The 23672-nt window shown below is 41.4% G+C and overlaps 1 protein-coding gene and 5 non-coding genes across 6 annotated transcripts; all 6 read left to right on the plus strand.

Moving 5' to 3' along the window:
• The first annotated feature begins 4222 nt into the window (after window positions 1-4222).
• On the plus strand, window positions 4223-4294 carry Trnap-ugg (transfer RNA proline (anticodon UGG)). The gene has a single exon. It is a non-coding gene; the product is annotated as a tRNA-Pro (tRNA).
• Window positions 4295-5173: 879 nt separating this feature from the next.
• On the plus strand, window positions 5174-5245 carry Trnap-agg (transfer RNA proline (anticodon AGG)). Its single transcript has one exon. It is a non-coding gene; the product is annotated as a tRNA-Pro (tRNA).
• Window positions 5246-6161: 916 nt separating this feature from the next.
• Trnap-cgg (transfer RNA proline (anticodon CGG)) lies at window positions 6162-6233 on the plus strand. The gene has a single exon. It is a non-coding gene; the product is annotated as a tRNA-Pro (tRNA).
• Window positions 6234-7117: 884 nt separating this feature from the next.
• Window positions 7118-7189, plus strand: Trnap-agg (transfer RNA proline (anticodon AGG)). Its single transcript has one exon. It is a non-coding gene; the product is annotated as a tRNA-Pro (tRNA).
• A 2674-nt stretch (window positions 7190-9863) lies between these two features.
• Window positions 9864-13168, plus strand: LOC147799459 (uncharacterized). The gene has a single exon (XM_087135951.1). It carries the CDS (start codon window positions 9956-9958, stop codon window positions 12125-12127), a length of 2172 nt encoding a protein of 723 aa, XP_086992077.1. The 5' UTR covers window positions 9864-9955; the 3' UTR covers window positions 12128-13168.
• Window positions 13169-13556: 388 nt separating this feature from the next.
• On the plus strand, window positions 13557-13628 carry Trnap-agg (transfer RNA proline (anticodon AGG)). The gene has a single exon. It is a non-coding gene; the product is annotated as a tRNA-Pro (tRNA).
• The last annotated feature ends 10044 nt before the right edge of the window (window positions 13629-23672 follow it).

Below are 23672 nucleotides of genomic sequence, written 5' to 3' on the forward strand. Positions count from 1 at the left end.
CAAAATTTATTTGGTGAGCTACGTGCGTGCGCGCTAGTCTGGCTCCCTGCCCAAAGATTCCCTGACGACCCTTGAGGGTGCACTGAACTAATTCAAGCTCCATTGAAAATAGTGTAAAATCAACCAAGTTTGGAGCCCCATGGCAGGCAACTGAAGTCCCTGAGGCCTCTCAAACAAAAATCAATGTGTTGTTTGGTCCTTCAGATTTCATTTGATTTTCAATTTTTAGTAGGTTAACAAATGAATTTTTTAATTATCCGCCCAAAACAAACTCACCCCCCAAAAAGTGAATGTTGCCAAGCCCTCCCAGCAGCCATTTTTCAAATGACATCCCTCACCTTCCTGGGGCTCTTCTGACTAATTTTCAATCCCATTTTAGTCTGCTTTGCCCCCAGATGGGTGCCCCTGAATCTACAGAGATGATTCTAGGTCATACTGACACAATTCCACCATTTCTTGGCCCAAACAGACCCCTCTTTTCGAAACAATCTCTGGGGGTACTTTTTCTGCGCCTCGGTCTGGCGGAGAATTTTCCTTGAATTGGGACACTGCACCCTTGATATGATATGATATGATATGATATGATATGATATGATCTTAGGTCAGGCTTCGGACTCGCCACGATTTGCAGGCTCTCATTGGACAATCGCTGAAGGTGCGCGTTAACTTCCGGTTCCATGGTTCCATGGCCGTTTTCCGATACTCAACTTCGGCTCCGTCTCAGTCAGGCTTAAGCTGTTTTTTTTACAACCTGGTTTTGAAGCTGGAAGCGCCATAATTATTCTAATAGTGCCACAAAACATCAAATATGATGCAAGAGGGCCAAAAATTACAGAAATCCAATTTTATTTAAACGCCTCAGGCCCACAATCGGGGATTGGTTTCGGGGACGCAGCCTGAGACGGAGACGAAGTTGAGTATTGGAAAACGGCCCATGTAAACGGTGATCCCATGTACCCTATTCGAGTGGAGGCCATTTTTGATCTTATTCCCCAAATTTGTTTTATATAATGCAAACTGTCGATTAGGATGGCACCAGACTGTTTTATACTTCCGCGCGTTCCAAGCCTCCCTTTCAATTGTTTTCAGAATCTGGCAATGTACATGCACAGTTCTCTGTCTTCAATCATGAATTTGAAATTATTTGTCATGAGTAGACAGGTGCAAATTTGTCATGAAATTTCATTTTATTGCTTCATTTGTATTCTCAACAATAAAAAAGGAAGAGTTAACCTCTCTTTCAAATTCGATATGGCCGGGCCCGTTAATAAAACCGCAGTGGACGCGCTTTAAACTGAAATGACGTCACACTTACGAACCGGGTAGATAGATATGACGCAAGGGTCAGAGGTCACAAGTTGACAGCCCGGATACTTTCGATTTCATCCCTTACGTTGTGGGTTAAACCGGTTCCAATTCAGTTGAGTGTTCCCTCGAGGCGCACTTGAAAAAATGTCTGAAAATTCAAAATCATACGTGAGCATCATTTTCGAAATTCTTTTAGTTGATCAATTCTTGTACAGCAATATTCCTTTCACGCACACACCCATCAACAAGTAAGTTGTTTGTAACTTTGTTGTTATATGCCAATGCATGATTGTTGACGGTTTACGTTCAACAAGCCCACCTACCCGACCGGGAATAGCCGAACATCAACGGTACCATCCGAACATGCAGAATGTAGACGGGAAGACTTCGGAATACCGGCTATTTCCGGAAAACTGGAGGATTTCCTCCAGTCCTGGTCACGTGACATTTGGTGATACCGGACCCTTGATTTGTCGGGTAGTCAGAATCGTCGGGTCTGGTATCAAATGAAGATCAGTAGTTTCGCCCATTGTTTGCCCATACTTTTCAAAAATCACGAGAAACCCGTGTCAAGAACAGGCCGCCCGAACTCGACCATGATACAGACGCAGATATGCAAATAGCCGTACAAAAGCCGTACAAACGTTCGAGTCCATGGGTTTGTACGTGTGCACAAACATGGACACTTTGTGATTTTTTCACATTGTTCAACACCACAGCGGCGCTCTCAAAGTGTTGCAGTCCACTCGACTAATTAATGATCTGGAAATTGTACCATACACGTAAAAAGCGTTTAGTGGGTTGGTCCAGGAACCGACCACGAGACTGCATCCTAAGCAAGAATCATACCACAAGACCAACCAGCCACGCATATCAGTGGCGTAAACCTGTGCTGGAAGGTGGGGGGGGGGTGAGGATGGGGATAGGTGGTTTTGGGTGTGATGACTTGCTTGGCCATGGAAATTTGAAGGGGGGACACCATGGGGGCGATGTTCATGAAAAAGATATACATCTTTATGTGTATCAGATTCATGTAGAATCTCACATCAGAATGGCATTTTGTGACTTTTCAGTGATAATTACAAACATTTCAGTCGTTGGAAAGTCCAAAAATTCTTTACAATCCGCTTCAATTATTTTGCTCTTCACAAAAAGTGGCATAGTCACCCTCCCCCCCAAACAGGATTTTACTTGTGGGGGCATAAGGGGGAACAGCATCTTATGGGAGCACCAGTTGTGTGTGTTTTTTTGGGAGGGGCAAGCTTTTGTTAGCCTTGTTTAACATCTTTATTATCCGTTGTTGTTGTTGTTTTTTTGTTAGTGGGGGGCACCTGGGGGGACATCGGCAATTTGTAGGGGGCACATGCCCCTAGGCCCCCCTTGGCTACGCCCCTGAATGTCCGGATAGTGACCCACTCCAAGCGAGAATCATATCACCAGTCGGCCACTCTGTGGCACCATACTGTTGTCAGTTACATATTTGTACTTTTCAACAATAATTCCTCCATTGCTTTTGGATAACTGCAAATGATAGACTATACGTTTAAGGCTGAAACAATACCCTTTTCTATGGTGCAATGATTTGAATCAAGGGTCCCTATGGCAATAACTCCTTCCCCACCGTTGGCATACATATCCCTCAGTAGGCCTTGGCAATCCTCCTAGCCCAGGAACTTTGGGGTTCGTTGTGGGAGCGCGGCGGACAACGAAACCTGCTACTTTCCTGGGCGTACAGGTACCCTCCCTGATGGTGTGCTATCTGAAAGTCCACCCGTAGAAATAGAAAATAATAGACCCAGTAGAGTCATTGAGGGGTTTCCGTCCAGGCTACCGTCATGGGAAGTGGTTTTATTTGTATTGTATAGTTTACGGTAGTGATATGAAGCCAAGGATGGATCCAGAACCCAGAGTTGTGATGACTTGAGCCAATGACTCGACTCGAGTCCGACTCGAGTCACAATTTTTGGCGACTCGACTCGAGTCCCGACTGGTAAATGACTAGACTCGAATCTCTCATGGAAAGCTTATAAGATAGTAGTCTCAAACAATTTAAAAGCAAAGTTTTTGGAGAAAATAATATTTTTGAAATCGGACTTACGGTGCTGCTCTTATATCAATCGTGAAGTCCACGATGGCAGTATACACAGCATACGACACAGCGCGCCGGTCTTTGTTTCCGTTCTCAGTGCATGGGAAGCATACATACCAAAAATGACTTACAAGTAGTTGTGCTTTTATTGTATTTTGTTCAAACTTTTGTGACTCAAATCGACTCCAGCTCGGTAATTTACTCGACTCAACTCAACTTGACTACAAAAAGTGACTCGACTCGACTTCTTGACCTCAATGACTCGACTCGAGTCACCAAATTTAGTGACTCGTTACAACACTGCCAGAGCTGCATTTAGGAGAGGCTAGGTTTTAAGTTTTTTGGGGAGGCAAAAATTAGGATTTTTTTCATTTAAGTTTTTATGGCCTTTAGGCTGAGGGTATAGGCTACATGGGGTTAATTTTACGTGATTTTGAAAGGAAGTGAAATGAAATAGACCAAAGATCACCATTTTCTCATAATTATTTGGGGGCATGGCACCCGTTGCCTCATCCCAGATCAGCCCTGTAAGCCAGCGAAAGAGAATTTCCTATGGTTTCAGTTTGTGGTGATTAAGAAAGTCAAAGGTACTAAAGCATAATGACGGAAGTTTATGTCTATGCTCTGTGATGGGTGTTTCTGTCGAGTCAGCCTTCACACTGTTGGCAGTGGCGAATGGGGTTCATGCATTCATCAGGGCTTACCTTGGGGTGTGCATGAGAAAAATGCTACGTAAGCAAACGTTACGCGTCTTATTGGGCAAACTGACTACTTGAATATACTCAATCCTTTCTAATGGCATTTTCTCCACACGTAACTAAGTGAGGCTGGTTGGTCTAGTGGCATGATTCTCGCTTTGGGTGCGAGAGGTCCCGGGTTCAATTCCCGGACCAGCCCTACATTTTATACTACCTTTTTAAAACTAATCTATAGAGTGAAAAACAACCAGTTAGTGTTTTCAGTTATTTTGAAAGTCGGATTTTAAATCTCGTAAAGATAGTTCTTGGGTTATTTGCTGTATTATTTACACTTAAACTTGGTAATTAAATTCCAAAGGACCTGTATTAAAAATGTATAACTGTTGGGTGCGAATGACGTCTGGCTGATTTTCTCCCAAATTGACTCCAAGTGCAAGTATCATCTTTCCTCTTATTCTTACTTGCTGCACTTCCGTACAACGTCTACGATTTTACAATATGAACTATTCCAATTGTTCTATCTCATAGCAGCTGTGTAGCCCACTGACTGCTGTTTCAAAGCTGACGCAGAACGTAAATATTGAGGTATATGAAATCCTTCATTAGAAAAGAATGATTTAACAATTTGTCTTCACTACTATTAACTGAAGCGATTGAAACCCTCAAAGATTTTTCCATACGCTGCCATGCACAGAGACGATTCGTTTGAAGCGGTTGCCTAAACTCATAGTAAGTTTTATGAAGCAGTTCCATACGGAGCATCGTCAACGGTGGGGCGTGAGCTGGACCCAGTAGCAAAGAGCGTCTTCACTCAACATTTATCCGTTAAAAGTACATATCAGACCCTTAGTAGGTTCGAGCCATGTACTGGCAGTGGCACTACCTTGGAGTTTCGAACACCGCGAGTCACTCTAGTTGTGCTAGTGGTGGTCATGTACATGTACGAGCAGTGTGGCTGTTAGCTGGATACGTAATTGCTGACATACGCAGTTTGCCGGTGGAGAGGTTACCTCGTCACCAGGAAAGTGCGTGGATATAACAAATCTAGGAGAGATATTTAGACGCACATTGTGAGCATGGCTGGTTGGTCTAGTGGTATGATTCTCGCTTAGGGTGCGAGAGGTCCCGGGTTCAATTCCCGGACCAGCCCTATATTTTATAATACCTTTTTAAAACTAATCTATAGAGTGAAAAACAACCAGTTAGTGTTGTCAGTTATTTTGAAAGTCGGATTTTAAATCTCGTAAAGATAGTTCTTGGGTTATTTGCTGTATGATTTACACTTAAACTTGGTAATTAAATTCCAAAAGACCTGAATTAGAAATTTATAACTGTTGGGTGCGAATGACGTCTGGCTGATTTTCTCCTAAATTGACTCCAAGTGCAAGTATCATCTATACTCTTATTCTTACTTGCTGCACTTCCGTACAACGTCTACGATTTTATAATATGAACTATTCCAATTGTTCTATCTCATAGCAGCTGTGTAGCCTACAGACTGCTGCTTCAAAGCTGACGCAGAACGTAAATATTGAGGAGGTGCCACAATTGAATAGAAAAAATAAATATATGAAATCCTTCATTAGAAAAGAATGATTTAACAATTTGTCTTCACTACTGTTAACTGAATCGATTGAAACCCTCAAAGATTTTTCCATACGCTGCCATGCACAGAGACGATTCGTTTGAAGCGGGTGCCTAAACTCATAGTGAGTTTTATGAAGCAGTTCCATATACGGAGCATCGTCAACGGTAGGGCGTGCCCTGGACCCCTAGAAAGGAGCGTCTTCACTTCTTCACGTTCATCCGTTAAAAGTACATATCTGACCCTTGAGTAGGTTCGAGCCATGTACTGGCAGTGGCCCCACCTTAGTTGGGGTGTAGTTCGAGCACCGCGAGTCACTGTAGTTGTGCTAGTGGTGGTCATGTGCGGCGTAGTGTGGCCTGTTAGCTGGATGCGTAATTGCTGACATACGCAGTTGCCGGTGGAGAGGTTACCTCGTCACCAGGAAAGTGCGTGGATATAACAAATCTAGCAGAGATATTTAAAGTAATATTCTGAGCGTGGCTGGTTGGTCTAGCGGCATGATTCTCGCTTCGGGTGTGAGAGGTCCCGGGTTCAATTCCCGGACCAGCCCTACGTTTTCTAATATCTTTTTAAAACTAATTTATAGAGTGGAAAACAACCAGTTAGTGTTTTCAGTTATTTTGAAAGTCGGATTTTAAATCTCGTAAAGATAGTTCTTGGGTTATTTGCTGTATGATTTACACTTAAACTTGGTAATTAAATTCTAAAAGACCTGAATTAGAAATTTATAACTGTTGGGTGCGAATGACGTCTGGCTGATTTTCTCCTAAATTGACTTCAAGTATCATCTTTCCTCTAATTCTTACTTACTGCACTTCCGTACAACGTCTACAATTTTATAATATGAACTATTCCAATTGTTCTATCTCATAGCAGCTGTGTAGCCCACTGACTGCCGTTTCAAAGCTGACGCAGAACGTAAATATTGAGGAGGTGCCACAATTGAATAGAAAAAATAAATATATGAAATCCTTCATTAGAAGAGAATGATTTAACAATTTAATTGTCTTCACTACTATTAACTGAGGCGATTGAAACCCTCAAAGATTTTTCCATACGCTGCCATGCACAGAGACGATTCGTTTGAAGCGGTTGCCTAAACTCATAGTAAGTTTTATGAAGCAGTTCCATACGGAGCATCGTCAACGGTGGGGCGTTAGCTGGACCCAGTAGCAAAGAGCGTCTTCACTCAACATTCATCCGTTAAAAGTACATATCTGACCCTTGAGTAGGTTCGAGCCATGTTGGAGTTTCGAACAGCGCGAGTCACAGTGAAGTTGTGCTAGTGGTGGTCATGTACGAGCAGTGTGGCTGTTAGCTGGATATGCAATTGCTGACATACGCAGTTTGCCGGTGGAGAGGTTACCTCGTCACCAGGAAAGTGCGTGGATATAACAAATCTAGGAGAGATATTTAGACGAAGATCAAGAGCATGGCTGGTTGGTCTAGTGGTATGATTCTCGCTTAGGGTGCGAGAGGTCCCGGGTTCAATTCCCGGACCAGCCCGTGGCCATTTTTATTTTCAATGTTTACATTTTCTTTGGTACCCACATTTGAGCACATTGAGTAGTTTTCAGTTTGAGTGAAATAAATAAACACTTAATTCCACCATACAGTCCTTCTTTTTCAGCCTGTGAAAGCACGTATCCCTTTAGTGAATCACGCCAACCAAGATGCAGGGAAAGAAAATGCAATTGGAAATTTGTCTGTTATCCTCAAATAAGTAGGGGTGTGGCTTCCAAATCCCTGAAAGCAACGTGCTTTTTCAATTATGGATATTGCAACAACCTCGGCTATCAGTGAACGGTTCTTTTATTTCATTTTCCCTTCCTCTTTTACATTGTCCAGGATGATCGCGGCAAGCGCCCTGTAGTCTTTCCCCTGCAACACCCTACGACAGATTCTAGCCCCCACTTTCCGAAATCTCATCCCCTCCCGTCTCACACACACACACAACCCGGCCCACACCCACACAATGTTAATTGCATTATGAATAAATACATCATGCCAAGTAAATGTCGACAAATGGGTTCCTCCTATCAGCCAAAGGGGTTTGAAACATGCTGGCCCTGATTTAGTAGTTCCCCCGTAAACGGTGTGTGAACTTAAACTGAGGGCCACATCTGTTCGAATATTAGAAGGGCAAACATTTTGAAATTAAACGGTCGATTAGTCGCACTGTACGTCATTCAGTTATTTTCCTATGAATAACCTTAATGCCATGCCAATCCTGTAATGTAGTGAATATAGGGGTGGGGAAAGCGTGAGTGCTTTAGGAAACCGAGACGTGTTTTACCTGTACATTGAAAAGAAACAGAACAGGCCTAACTTGCATAGGCCAATCGAACTTTGGCGAGCCATTTGAAATTTGTTGTTGACTGTGATCTTAAGCCATTGATAATCGAAACTCAACCCGATCTTTTGTTTGATAGCTGTGTGACTTCAACGCTTGCATTTCACGGTTGTTTATGAACCAGCAATGCGCAGATACCAAAGGATCCTCCATTGCAAGGAATATTGCGCCCTCTCTGGGTACAGCTTGAGACTCATTCAAAGGGCAGACCTGTACCAATCATCAACATTGCACCCCATGCCTATGTTAGGTACATGTATATGCATTACTCACATAACTACTCCAGGTGGCCGATATTTAGATCAAGGCTAAAGAAGCATAGCCTATAACAATGTGAAGCGAGAGCAGCATCCACATAGACGCATTGCAAAGCATTGGCAGAATTCAAGGTTAGCGCGGTTGTTTCGAAGGATCAATTGTGATGTTGATAACACCATATAAATGCAGTCAGTCTTCCGTAAAATATAAAATATATAAATACATGTAGTGCACATACCCCACCTTAATTTGTGTTAAATTTCCGCCACCTGATCTGGCAAAACTTTGAAACCGTTGTCAATGTTCTTCTTGTCTTTGCATGCTGATCGTGGAGTGCGAAAGAAAACCGAGTGAGTGGACGGTAATAAAAGTACTATATTATGACGTTTTATTTTTACATACTATATGAAATATCAGTCATTGTTGGATACTTTAGTGTGGCTGGCTGATTTTAGCTGGCGTACGTTGTACATTTTTTACCACGACACGAATTCAATATCCTGTATCAAGTATTGATCGTCTCACGTTTAATCCTTTAGATGTGACGTCTTAAAGCTTTGAAGTAAAAAATTAGTTTGTTATATTATCTTTTTGACTTTTTCGAGATTCAGAAAAAGCTTCGAATAATCTCTCGGTCTTAAAGTGGCGATCTAATATGAATCACATTAAAGGTTTTGCATGGTAGAGGTATCCATGTGACAAAGATGTCGAGCAGCATCAAGTGAATGAGATTATGAAGAGAACCAGTGGACTCAACGTTTTGGGGAAAGTATGCTCTGTCCACCGAGTCAGACGACTGAAGGCATACCACACTGGAAGTGCTAGTGTGGAAGATTTGGAAACACCGAGGCAGTCCCAGTGAAACTCATACAACAGTGGGGCATTCACGCATGCAGTTTTTAAATTAGATAATTCTTGTCTTGTTGGTGTATGCAACCTGTATGCATGGCCAACCTCGACTCCGGGAGATATTTTATTTTCAAATTTGTTTCAATTCACATAGTAACTTCTGGTTGTGCGGCTGTCTGGGCTCAGGCCTTGTATATAGTAAGATTTCCTGTACAATGGGGCTGTGAATTTTTACGTCCACTCTACCTCACAAACCACCTACTGGTTTATATAAAGCTTGCATTGACATAAATTGTAAAAGAGTCTATAGTCGAAAAGCTTTTTAAATTTCAATGAAAAAACTTGGTTTTGAAGTGCAGGACCTTGTTTTACTGCAGGCTAGACCGAACGCTAATTAAAAGCAGCAGCTATAGTATATTATTCTTCGTCAGAATAACTTAAAGTGGGCAAAACTAAGAACATGATAGATAGCAGGGTAAGGAGCATGTAGCCGTCAGGGTACAATGTTCGACATCTATGGAATAAAGGTTTCGAGCAAAAATGTGATCATCGCTTTCGCTTAGCGTAAGGCCAGTTCATACTGAAACGAAAACGAACGAGAATTATCGTCGTCATATCAAACATTTGCGTTGTGAATTCGTTGAAGTTGAAAACACTTATAACTAGTGCGAAATTTCACTGTAACTTTTTCGTGACATCAAATTCGCTTCGCTCTTGCATTCGCCTGAAGTATGAACGGGCCTCTACGTCCATTAAACTTTTATTAATGTTGTTTTGCATTATTTTGTATTTTTCCGATATTTCAGATCACAATGACTTCGTTTGTTTTCCTACTGTTGATTGGAGCATCCACCAGAATGTGTCAGTCATCCGTTTGCTCTGCGCAGTGTAATTACGACCACATGAGTGGACGGGCTGACTGCTCATCCCGCAATCTGGACTGCATCCCTGTCAACTACCCAGACTCCCTCGTTATGGATCTCAGCCACAACAATATATCCGTGCTGGAATCTGGCGACTTCGACGGTAACAACAGGTTCAACAGGCTGGTGGAGTTACACCTTGATTACAACAACATAGCTGACGTGACGTCACTGTTGACGTCAACTGCGTTGGGAAGTCTGAAGAAACTGTCCTTGAAACATAACGTCATTTCTAGCCTCAGCTATTCTTGTGAACTTGGCTCCGTCGAAGATATTTCGATGGATTACAACCGATTCAAACACTTATACGTGTTTCCAAATTGTCAAAAATTGAGGTACTTTTCAGTTGATTCAAATGGCCTGCAAGTTGTTTACATGTTCCGCCGAATATACGATTTTTCGTCCTTGTTCTTCAGCCTGCGTTTCAACCAAATACAGACTGTTAACATTTTGTCCATCACACTGAATTCAAACTGTTCCAAATTGATCGTGATGCTAGATCACAATAAAATCAGGAGCATTAATTCATATACGGTACCAACAAAGCTCACCCTGAGGAATAACAAAATACACGGATGGAATAGCGGATTCAGTTTCTCTCAGCCTGGAGATAAAGTGATAGAGAGACTGGACATAGGAAACAACTTATTTGACTCCCTGATACAGCCAGATTGGGCCGAAAGTCTTCAGATCCTATACGCTGATGACAACATGTTAGCCAACCTGTCCTCTACAACCCTGCGAGGATTCGTGAGCCTGACAGAGCTCCATCTAGCAAACAATCGACTCTTGTTCGTCTCTCCAACCAGTCTCAGTCAACTCACCATGCTACGGTCCTTGTATCTCGATGGCAACGCCCTGACGTCATTGTCTGGTGGAGTATTTCTCAATCTAGCTAAGCTAATCCAGCTTTCCATTACCAACAACCAACTGTCCGTCTTACATCCCGATTACTTCATCGGTCTGGATTCGCTGGAACGACTGTATCTCGCTGGGAATCGACTGTTTTACGTCCACTCGGAAATGTTTCGGCATATACCTAGACTTATCCGGGTAGACCTCTCTCAAAATGAACTCGATGTTTATGATACAACGAATTGCAGCCGTCATACAAGTTTGCAGAAGGTCCTTTTGGCTCACAATTTACTTCGTGACATCAGCAACCTACTTGGTCATTGCACGAGCTTAACAAGATTAGACGTGAGTTTCAATCAGATACAGATGGTTCCGGTTAACTCCACTGGAGCGCTATCTAGACTAGAGCTTGAAGGCAACCCTCTTCAGTGTGACTGCCGGTTGACGGGTCTACGCGACTGGCTTCTCAATAATCCCCCGTCTACTCTCCCTCGATGTCAAGGTCCACCGAAGAACTCCGGAACAGTGGTTACAGACTTGGACATACATGACTTCTCGTGCCACCCTCCAAAGGCTGTGATTGACAAGAACAATCTTACCGTGACAGTCGGTCAGACAGCAACTCTATCATGCACGGCAACCGGTATACCCGCCCCTAACATAACATGGCTAGACCCCAAGGGCACGATAATATCCGACGAAGGACAGGACAGATTTGTTATTTCCTCAGACACGACTGTCTTCATTGTTTCAGTCGAGAGGTCCGATCAAGGAATGTACACGTGTTTGGTCCAAAATACCTTGGGCGAGATGGACACAGCTGAGATCATCCTCACTGTTACTGAACCGAAGTCAACCGGGATAGCAGGTACTCTGGTTACTGCCGTTGTTATCACCATGTTTGTCACCCTTGTTGTCACACTCAGTGTCATCACCTTGGTCATCTATCTCTGTAGGCTTTGCGACAAGAAAGCTCAGCCTGCCCGCCCCGCAGCTTCGGGGGACGCATCAGTCGCTTTCCATAATCGCGAGGCTGCCGAAACCGACCGAGCCTACGTCAACGAAACTGTCGAAGTAGATCACGATGTTCTGTCCGATCACGAGCAAGACGTGGTAGATGGATACGATACGGCCTTAGAGACTGAAAATCCTATGGAATACGCTGAAGCTTACGAAGCAGTGACCGTGGGAGCTATGGCATGGTGAGTTGAATAGCGAGACCAAAACAGAAACTTATCGTATTAAATAAATTTCATTTCAATCCAAGGACTTCAGATCATGGGGATCAGTCTGTACCAATAGACGACCGTAGCAAAAAATGATGCCGGCTTTTGTTGAAGTGCGAGTTTATGGTGCTCAGTTGGCTGTGCCTCCGCATAGAAAAATAGGAAAGTGCACTTGTAAACAAAATGTGAAGTAATTGGTACAGAGGCCTATTTGAATGAGGGAGTAGGAGTCATGATTGCGACAGTTTCTCGAACTTTTTCGTCGCCCGAGATTTTGCAAGGCGAAGGCAGAGACGAGGAGACAGCTTCAAATCATCTAACGCCATGGATACTTTTTATAATGGTCCGTTGTCATTTTCAACCCATTGGGGTTATGGTACGGTAAGATTTATAACAGTTACATTCATCGAAGAGAATAAATCAGCATCATATAAAGGAATTGTAGGGTGCAGGGAAAGAAGAGTTATTTTAGTTCGCAAAGTAGAAAACATAAACACTTTTGTTAGATAGACAAACGCTTTTCAAGTTGTAAAAGTTTACTTTCCGGTATATTTCTTCCTTCACCTAAGCTGTAATATAAAGTTGTGATAAATTGTAATGTAAAGAAATATGTTGTTCCCGTGGATAAATTTAAAATGAATGAAGAATGTACTTTTAATTGCAACAACGTTTCATCCTCGGTGATTTTTCTCAGTACAACAGCCCCTTTATATATTTTACTCTTACTTAATTTAGAAGTAAAATTTTCATATCCTATTAGAAACCATTGGGTCCTAACAAAAGTGAATTGCAGTTAGAATCAACGTCTCTTCGAATCAGTTTATGCCGCTTTTTGTACCTACATGTACATGTTTATCAAAATATTATAATAACTTACAATGATCAATTTAAAGTAATAAATACTTGATGAGCATAACGAATTTTTGTAGAACTTTGTAGCCTAGTATAACCCAAAGATCAAAGGATCTGTTGTAATAGTGTATATATGTACTTGTTAAATTTGCCTGATCTAATCACACAAATTTCATTTACTTAATGGGCTTTAAATGAATAGGTTGTAGCTTACTGCATTCACATTAAGCTGTGAATTTAGGGATTTCAATAAGTCATTTGAAGATGCCAATAACGTGTAGAACAAAAAGACGATGCTGTTTTCCCCCTCCAAATCTTGCCTAAATTTTAAAAAGTGAGAGTTGTAACATAAATTGAAGTGCGCATACTTCATTTCGGATTTAAATTGCTGCCTATCACAACATGCCAACTATCTACATACAGACACATTTTGAAGACTGAAATAGACTGAAAATATACATATATAGCTTCCAGTCCCCGATTTCTGCTTCCTCATTCAAGAGTGGTTGGCCGCAGAACATGGTTTTTTTTTCCAGCACATAAAACTCCACATGCGAGGCTGGTTGGTCTAGCGGCATGATTCTCGCTTAGGGTGCGAGAGGTCCCGGGTTCGATTCCCGGACCAGCCCTGTTTTTTTTGGGGGGGGGGGTTCTTTTTTTCCCTCGCTTCATAAGTTGCGTTTTTGAAAGTACATGTCCTCTTTTTGTAAACCATTTCATTCATGTCCTCTTTTTGTAAACCATTTCATTCATGTGTTAAAAGGTATATAGAGAGAGGCCATCATTACCATTGTTGCAGATGGGACATTTCTTCCTTTATAATTCGCCTGCTGTTTTTTATTTAACTCTTTCTTTAGGCATTTGTGGTATTTTAAGTCTAAACTGTTCTGCAGCAGGCCCCATGTATTGTGCTTTGTACCCAGTATTCTTTTGTTAAGATGTTGCCCAGTGGGCTGACCGGTTATGTAATGGCTCTTTCATTATTTGCTGGGTGCACATGTATTTAAGAAGTGGGTTGTACCATGCTTGGGTGGACTCATCACATTACAGCCAACCGTTCAGCCAGGGGCTCTGTTCGTTTTTTCCAACTGATGGGTATCGCCAACCTTCATCACTCCAGCCAATGACGAATTGGCCCTCCAGCTATACACTGCCTGCAGATACAGCGAGTCACCGCTGTACTCTTGTATTGCATGTAGAGACCGCGAGTCTCCGCTGTTCTCTCTCTCCTTCAAGTTGATGGCCCAAACCAACCGGTTTTGCGGCTCTTCCTAGATGGCCTAGGACCAGACCGGTTCTGAGGCTCACCCCAGATGACTTGGATCAGGCCAACCGGGTGCACCAGCCAGTGCTTCAGCCAGCTGTGCCCGAAATGTCCCTCCGCCACAGAATACCAATAGTCAACTTGACAGCACGCACCCAATCAAGTCCTCAACAACAACCTATAAGTAGTTATTTAATTTTATAAACAAATAGTAACCTAGATTTAAATATTGGTTTAGTTATTATTTTTGGTATGTAAACTGAATAAATTTCTGTAAATATAGTTGCTGGTTTCCTTTTCTCTGCTGCCATGTTCAACTCTGGTCGTGCCCTACTTCATTTTGGTTCTTTTGAATAAATTGCACGTAACACCATGTTCGTTCAATTCTGCAAGATCGAACTTCTCTAACAAGCAGTGCCCACCGAGGCTGAGATACGCATGGAAATGTACAACGGGGCCCTGTATCCATAATCATCGCATGCAATGGCACAACTGGGCTACGACTTCTGTGGAACACCCCGGGTGATAATGTTTTTGCAAGGGGAACTGAACTTACCAACTTTGGCAGTATGTGTAAACCAATGACGGTATCAAAATTCAAAAATCATGAAATGCAGTGGCAGTGCATGAGCCCTCATTTGTTCACGAGACCACACGGCATTATTATGCCTAATCACACTCACGTTCACGACGTCCCTCTATTGCACGATTCGGTTGTAAACCTAACTTTTGACGAAGATAGTTTCTGGCCTGGCCTACAAACTCCAGCTCGTCATTTTTGTGCACGGCAAAATTACGAGCGATGTGCAGACAGCGAACAGATATATTTGGTTTTTAGGGTTACCGTAATGAGTACGTCCCGTAAAAGCTTTGCAAAAGAGCATTAAGCTGCAAAAATTTATTTTGACATATATGGGGGGATGTTTAAGGAAGTTGCAGCAAAAAAATTGTCGAAAGTTATACAAAACCAGAATCGGGAAGTCGTGTTTAAAAAAACATAGCTTGGCAAAACAGCAAAAACACAATCAACATCCCTAACCCCAAATGAGGGCTTTAGCTTCAGCAAAAACTAGTTTCCTTGCAGATGTTTTCAAATGAGCGGCCTGTTAACACAGCAGTCATGTTGGCAGTGTCGTAATGTGGACAATGCTGGATTTCAATAGGTAAGGTACACAGTCAAAAGTCCAGCATTTGTTTTTTACAAGCGGAGTTCCAGATCTATTTCTGCGTCACAGGAGGACAATTTCATATGACTTTCTTGTATTCCAAAAGAAAAAAGACAACAGAAAGGTGTCATTCACTTTAAAAACTGGCATGTCTCAGCTGAGAATTTTCAGTATCTTCTACCACAAGTTCCATTCTTCTTTGAGCCCCTACGAGGACGAATTTATTGCAGTCCCCAAAAGAGCTGAATCTTGGGAGATGAAGGCGGATGTCCAATTTCCCGGCACCTTGTATTTCCTGCCCGGCACAGTTCAACACAATATGTAGCCAGGGCATCAAAATATTTTGTTTTGACGATATTCATCAGAGACATTTGCCAGACGGTCTTTCAATAACAAAATACCGTTGAAAATACCCTGACCACAAAGGAACTAAAAATTTTTATACCTCCATGCCCTGACCAAAATTCATTGACCATTTTTATGCCCAGCTAGTACCTCCGTGCAGTGGCGACGTCCTCCGATACTTATGTGCATGGAGTAAAGCTCTTGTGCTAAGACACTGCAGACCGTTTGCTCTACTGGAGAATTTACTGGGTGAGTACATTAGCGATTACAAACGGTTGCAATGGGAATGGTATCGTGTTGTTGTTGTTTTAGGGAGACTGGAGTGGGAGGAATTTGTTTTTTTCATGCAAAAGCTTCTTCGGATTGCGATTGACACAGGAGAAATGCGGGCTTTTTTACCCTAGGTCAAGAGGGAATCCGCCCTTAATTCTTTTCTACGATATTATTGAGCCGATTTTTTGTTTTGTTTCGCGGGGCCTTTAAGTGACTTTGGTTGACACACCTTGAAGTGATATTCATAAAACACCAAGTTTATGGAGATAAAATTGTATAGAATACCAGGAGTGAATGAACAAGAAGTCCTTTAATTATGTTGTAACTTCACATACACTATCCCAGTCTATATTATATGTCTATATATATGTCTATATTGTTACCGAGTGGTTAAATTTGACCAGAGAGATAGTTGGTGGATAACCCCCCAAAAAATTTAAACAGGGATGCAGACTAAAGAAATTAAAAAAGCCCCACCTATTTACGAAAATAGAACTGCTGATTTAATTAAAATTGAGAATTAGAACAATCACATGTACATTCAGTTATAAATTCAAATTAATCCAAGTTACCTTAACCCCTTTAATGTCGGTGCAGTCAAAAGACGGTCAAATTCAATTTGGCCCAACCCGGCATATATTTTTGCTGGCTGGCCAGGCACAAACTACCTAATCCTGACCACTTGACTGGCCAAAATTTATCAAATAAGACAGCAGACCAGTGGAAAGGCACCGCCAAATTATACAAATGGGTAGTTATAGCCTTAAACGCTAAGGGTATCGGCCAGACACTTTACAGTCATTGACTGCTTAAAATATTGTGCCAGATTACATTTGCATAGGAGGGTTAAGCCAAAAAAAACAACAAGCAACCCTTAAGAAACCCCCAAAACACCCACACAAATAAACGACAGTCAATATGACGATGAAACCATCTGTAATTTAAGATGAAAATACATTTGTATAAGTGACCCGGCATTATATAGATTAGAGGTACTTGCACAGTTATCTGTGCATATACTAGATTTATTTAAGTTTAAGGCATAAAATATGTGGTTCTGCCGTAGCATTCATTTTGAATTTATGGTCTATATTGCTTATTTGTTTATCAACATGCACTAATCAATTTAATAAGGAATTAAACAGATGTTTCACAACAACCATTAATACTGTTAAGAAAACAGACTACGAAGCAGAATTAGATCGGAACATGTTTTCCGAGAAATTTAATGTTTTTTTTTCAATCGATTCTTAGTAAAGTAATGTTTTTTAAAACAGACCGTACTTTAAATTTGAATTCATTTTCCAAAACCAATGAAATCTTTCGTACCTAATATATCTTTTTTGGATGAAATTTTACAGACCTAACATGTTTTTAAGATTCGAATGAAATTTTTTTGACCCAACATGTTTTCAAGATTCGAATAAAATTTTGTAGACCTAAAATGTTTTTAAGATTCGAGTAAATTTTTTTCGGACCTAACATGTTTTTAAGACTCGAATGAAATTTTTCAGACCTAGCATGTTTTCGAAATCCGAATGAAATTTGACACCTAACGTTTTCCAGATTCGAATGCATTTTCCCCGACAATAAAGAGCCGAAGGTTTCGAGTTCCGCACCCGCATTTCATCCAAATTCAGAAAGCATCCGAATTTCGAAAGTATCCGACTTTAAAAAGCATCCGAATTTCGAAAGCATCCGACTTTAAAAGCATCCGAATTGAGAAAGCATCCAATCTTTTTGACGGTGTTCAGCCCGATGCTTCCGAATCTTTTTTGACGATTCGGCTGTGTTCGGTATGCGCATGCGCAGTCAAACCATAGAATTATTCCCGCTTCCTTAATAAACAATCGAACAGTCACTGTATTAATATTCGGCGTATACGATAAATATGTTTAATGAAAATACATGACTCGAGTCACGAGTGACCAAGCTCAAATCCGAGTCATCGTGGTCGAGTCCGAGTCATTATCCTATGTGACTCGAGTCGAGTCCGAGTCAATTTGACTCGTGTCCGAATCGTGGAGTCAATCGTACAACACTGGATAATTACATAAATTAAGTGATAGTGAAAGTACTAGGTGTCTTATTATATGAAATGCATATGCCACAAAGTAGGCGTTCAGTGTTGAGAACTTGATTTGCACGTGCTCATTCATATGGGGCGCAGTGCAAGTTCTCAACGTTTTCCACATTGGGGGTTTATTTTCACATTCAGTAGAAGCACCCCTCATCGGTTGCAAAGAGCCATTCTGGTCTCGAGTTTTCAATTTGCTTGTGGCGACGCGACCGTATCACGTGCATTTCGTAGTCGTTGGTGGCCCAGTTCCGACCAAAGGAGCCTCCTTTGCCAAGAAATTCCGCCCTCTCTTAGTCCAATCCTTGGCTTATACTCGGCTTCCTCTCCCTCTAAGGCTTGACCTGATGTTCAAATCCCTGCCTTTGAAGCTGCTTTATTGTAAGTCAAACAGTACCAAATGTTGAAGTACTGTAGCCTATTCCCGTTTAATTTGAACACCGCTTATATTCGGCGACCGATTTTGAAGACGAAACCTTGAACGATAATAATTGAAAAACCTCCTCGATGTCTTTTTCCGCGAGAGATGAGGAAGTTCATGCAAGAAATAGGCCTATGTTGACAACAGTTGGGCATAACATCAAATAAATGTAATATCTGTGGGTTTTTTCCCAGTGTAACCTGAGAAAGGGGAAACTATACACGCCTCATCAAGCAGCACCAGACGCGACTTTAATATTCATCAGTTCAAGGGCAGATCCAGGGGGGTTCCTTCCCGCCCTCACCGAAGCAAATTTCTTTTCGGAAAAACATTGAGAGAAAGGCAGTTTGGGGTTATTCATTTCCCTTCCTTCAAAGAGCATGCAAAAAGCCCCCAAGTGTAGCCTCAAAAAGGCCACAAAGAGTCATCTGAAGAAATTTTAGATTTTGGGGGCCACAAATCGGTCTGAATGGGCTCTGAATCGGCCCTTGTTCACTGTATACCTTGGAATCGTGAGATTCACATCAGGGACGGACTTGACTTTGACCAATTTCAGTAAAAGTCAGTACATTCAAGTTAAAGTATAATTTTTAACTAGGTTCAACGCGAGAGTTGCAATTCATACCTACTATATCCACTAGCTGATTAGTAATCTCAATCAATCACATGCATTTGTGGGTTTTGGGCTCTTTCTACGTCATTTGTCGATTTGCCTACCAGTGGCCGATAAACCTGTGACTATAGCCGTCCAAAGCAAAATAATAATTACCCCAGTTCTTAAAAATTCAGCAGCTGTCAAAACACCGCATACTAAATACACACTACATTACCAAACACTCAATAAAAACGCTGTAAATGAAATGGTGCAAATGTACATTTTGGAGTGAAATCTGACACCACTCTAGGCGATAAATCCTTTCCCATACAACCTAGATCCAGAACATTTATGAGCCTATGCAGTTTAATATCTGTAATATACAACTATGTTTTAGCTAAGGAGAGTGCACAGAAGAAAAAGAACTAGTTTCCTTATCTTTAAGACAAAATTTATTTCTGCATGTCAAGGGGTGCACAAGGAAGTCGCCGACAAAAATGTTCCCGAATTATCTCATCGCCAGAAATAGCAAAGAAGCAAATGAGGAAGCTATTGTTAACAGAGAAAGATATAGCTCTACACCAAAGGTACAAAAGCAGATACTTAGAACCCGCTGCCACGAAGGAAATTCAGAAATGACTAAATTTAATGGTTGTCTATAACCACGCAATGGCCGCGCTCAAAAGCTCCAGAAATTTCGAGGGAAAGATCTACCAGACTCTTAGTTTCCTCCACAACCTTAAAAGAGACACATATGCATAAAGACAAATAAAATACCCGGTAATTTTTGCGTTTAATTATTATTTTTACAGACGACCCCCTTTTATTAGTTATTCAGTTCCAAATAACGGTGAATGGGCCGAAGAATTTTAAAGCTAAATCGGAACCACGCAGTAGGTTATGCAGACACAGTTTTGTAAATATTCAGAAATCGAAGGTCTTCTAAGTTTAATACTGTAATCATCAAAACAGGAAGAGAAGGTCTATTTTTCTCCGGAAAAATGTATACCTTTCCACTCGCCTGTGTAAACCCACGTCTCCAATTTTTTCACATCTTTGATTTCCTTCTTCTTGACCTTATTAAGCAAAATAACGGGGACACAATTAATGTTTATTATGATATCCTACAAGACTGCATTCAACTCTGTTGCTTAGAGCTAAGTCTATGGGTCTCCCCGTTTAAAATATACGGGTGCATGCTGGCTATAGCCATAGCCGCAGCTTTGGAAGCCCCCTCATTACATGTAATTGGACCTTGTTTTGGAACCCTGACTTTCGGTTTCAACTTAATTGTTTCACCATTTTGATTTCCGCTTCGCTTGCACTACCTCGTACTCCAGTACATCTCCTCAGTGAACTTCTGTTCTCAGATATTCCATTTCGTTTGCTGTGCGAGAGGTCCGAGGCAACCAGGTAAGCAAATTTGAGAAATTCAACCTTCGAAAATTGAAATTCTGCTGAAGGTGCAGAACTTGTGTCTTTGGAAGTACTTGAATGATTGATGGGTTGGTTGGCTGGTTGGCTGGCTGGCTGGCTGGCTGTGACATTCACTTTATACCTTGGAATCGTGAGAAGTGATGTTCACATCAGGAACGGACTTGACTTTGACCAATTTCAGTCAAAGTCAGTACATTCAAGTCAAAGTATGATTTTAGCCCTAGGAGGGTTGCAATTTACACCTACTTTATCCACTAGCTGATTAGTAATCTCAATCAATCGCATGCATTTGTGAGTTTCGGGCTCTTTCTACGTCATTTGTCGATTTGCCTACCAGTGGCCGATAAACCTGTGACTATAGCCGTCCAAAGCAAAATAATAATTACCCCAGTTCTTAAAAATTCAGCAGCTGTCAAAAAACCGCATACTAAATACACACTACATTGCCAAACACTCAATAAAAACGCTGTAAATGAAATGGCGCAAATGTACATTTTGGAGTGAAATCTGACACCACTCAAGGCGATAATTCCTTTCCCATACAAACTAGATCCAGAACATTTATGAACCTGTGCAGTTTAATTTCTGTCATATACAACTATGTTTTAGCTAAGGAGAGTGCACAGAAGAAAAAAAAACTAGTTTTCTTATCTTTAAGACAGAATTCATTTCTGCCTGTCAAGGGGTGCACAACGAAGTCGCAGACAAAAATGTTCCCGAATTATCTCATCGCCAGAAATAGCAAAGAAGCAAATGAGGAGGCTATTGTTAAAAGAGAAAGGTATAGCTCTACACCGAAGGAACAAAAGCAAAAACTTAGAACCCGCTGCCACGAAGGAAATTTAGAAATGACTAAATTTAATGGTTGTCTATAACCACGCAATGGCCGCGCTCAAAAGCTCCAGAAATTTCGAGGGAAAAATCTACCAGACTCTTAGTTTCCTCCACAACCTTAAAAGAGACACATATGCATAAAGACAAATAAAATACCCGGTAATTTTTGCGTTTAATTATTATTTTTACAGACGACCCACTTTTATTAGTTATTCAGTTCCAAATAACGGTGAATGGGCCGAAGAATTTTAAAGCTAAATCGGAACCACGCAGTAGGTTATGCAGACACAGTTTTGTAAATATTCAGAAATCGAAGGTCTTCTAAGTTTAATACTGTAATCATCAAAACAGGAAGAGAAGGTCTATTTTGCTCCGGAAAACTGTATACCTTTCCACTCGCCTGTGTAAACCCATGCCACGTCTCCAATTTTTTCACATCTTTGATTTCCTTCTTCTTGACCTTATTAAGCAAAATAACGGGGACACAATTAATGTTTATTATGATATCCTACAAGACTGCATTCAACTCTGTTGCTTAGAGCTAGGTCTATAGGTCTCACCGTTGAAAATATACGGGTGCATGCTGGCCATAGCCATAGCCGCAGCTTTGGAAGCCCCCTCATTACATGTAATTGGACCTTGTTTTGGAACCCTGACTTTCGGTTTCAACTTACACTATGAACTTTCAACACCGTGAAAATGCAGTTTTACCATTAAATCACCGTGAAATTTTTGTCAAGGCAATGTAAGCCCGTTTTCACGGTGGAAAGTTGATCAACTTGGGAGCGGATTAGCTCACAGCAGTTTCACGGACTTTTCACGTCAACATCTTCGTAGCTTATGGTCCTATTGTTATTCATAACGGTACACCAGTCCAGCTTCCCACCGTGGAAGATAGGAAAACAGCGGTTTAACTGTCAAAGCGTAATAAAAGATTAGTGTGATAGACAGCCAGGAATTAGCGTAGCAGTTACCAACAAAAGGAGCGATTGAATACCCCTGTTTAGGTCTGGGCCTCCGGGAACCAGCGGAAACTTTGCATGAAGCAATATTGCGTGCGTGTTTTCGAACTACCGTGATTAGCGAAATGCGAAGGGAACTTGTGAAAACCACAAAACTTTCTTTCCACATGTTGTGAATGTAAAGCAGGTGTTTTGTGAACACAGGATCCTGTCTTTCCTTGAAAAGACAAGATTGATTTTTCCTTTTTTGAGCTGTGAGAAGAGATGGATACACGTACGATTGCTCAAATTTGCCGGATGCAGCTAAACAGTTGATAAGCACATTTTGCTTATGTAGAACCATGGAGGAAGGACACAATTTTTTTTTTCAGCCCTAAACTGTGACACGATTCACAAAATTCCACGAAACTTGGTGTTAGATGTCACAACACCCCCCTTGACCACATACCAGAAGGCATATGAATATTTCCAACTTTTGTGGGCATAAGGCACATTGAGTGGTGAAGTTGTGAAGTTACCACATCGAATTATGGAATTGCCAAAAGACTGTGAAACTGTATACAAAGTGGTGGAATAACAAGCAGCAGAGATGGCTTTTTACTAGTCTTTAAATTAAGCAGAATTTTCACTAGTCCGCGTCTTCCCCCAAATTTCAACATTCTTTTTGCCACTAGTGTTTTCTGCTCCAACATCATGCATAACAGTGTGCACTTGGTGCTGACTGTTGTTTAATTGTCGATGAGCAATCATAAATGGCCATGGGAATTATGAATTTCCAGAATATTCATGAGTATAACTCTACTCAAGCAAATTAAATATAAATCACAGATATGCCACAAAATTGAAAATAAATGTTTCTGTGAGGTGACGTAATTTGTGGGGAGTCGTTTTGCTGAAGTCCCTACAATGTTCTTATTCAGCTACAGGCCATGGTGTAGTGTATGAACAACCTGGCCGGGGTTACATGTACATTGCAAGGATGCGAACATTGTGATTGGGGTGTTCAGTGTACATTTACACCTGTCACCACCACAGTAAGAAGACAGGTAATGGTACTTTTTATGAGACAATGGGTCCTTAAAGAATTTAAAGGATTAGCCCCACCGCAAAGTAAATGAGGAAGGCCCCCTAGATGGGCTCACTGCATTTTCATGGTGTTTTCACTTGACCTCAAGGTGTCGGCAAGGGGTCATATCCGGGATTATTTTCACGATGTTTTCACCACGTGAACTGCCATGAAGTTGCAGTGAAAAAACAATTTCACAGTGAAACTGCAAATTAACTGCAAATTCATGGAGC

Source organism: Acanthaster planci, linkage group LG04 (genome assembly GCF_054643075.1).
Source record: "Acanthaster planci isolate LZ-2023a linkage group LG04, COTS_SCS, whole genome shotgun sequence".
Classification (NCBI taxonomy): Eukaryota; Metazoa; Echinodermata; class Asteroidea; order Valvatida; family Acanthasteridae; genus Acanthaster; species Acanthaster planci.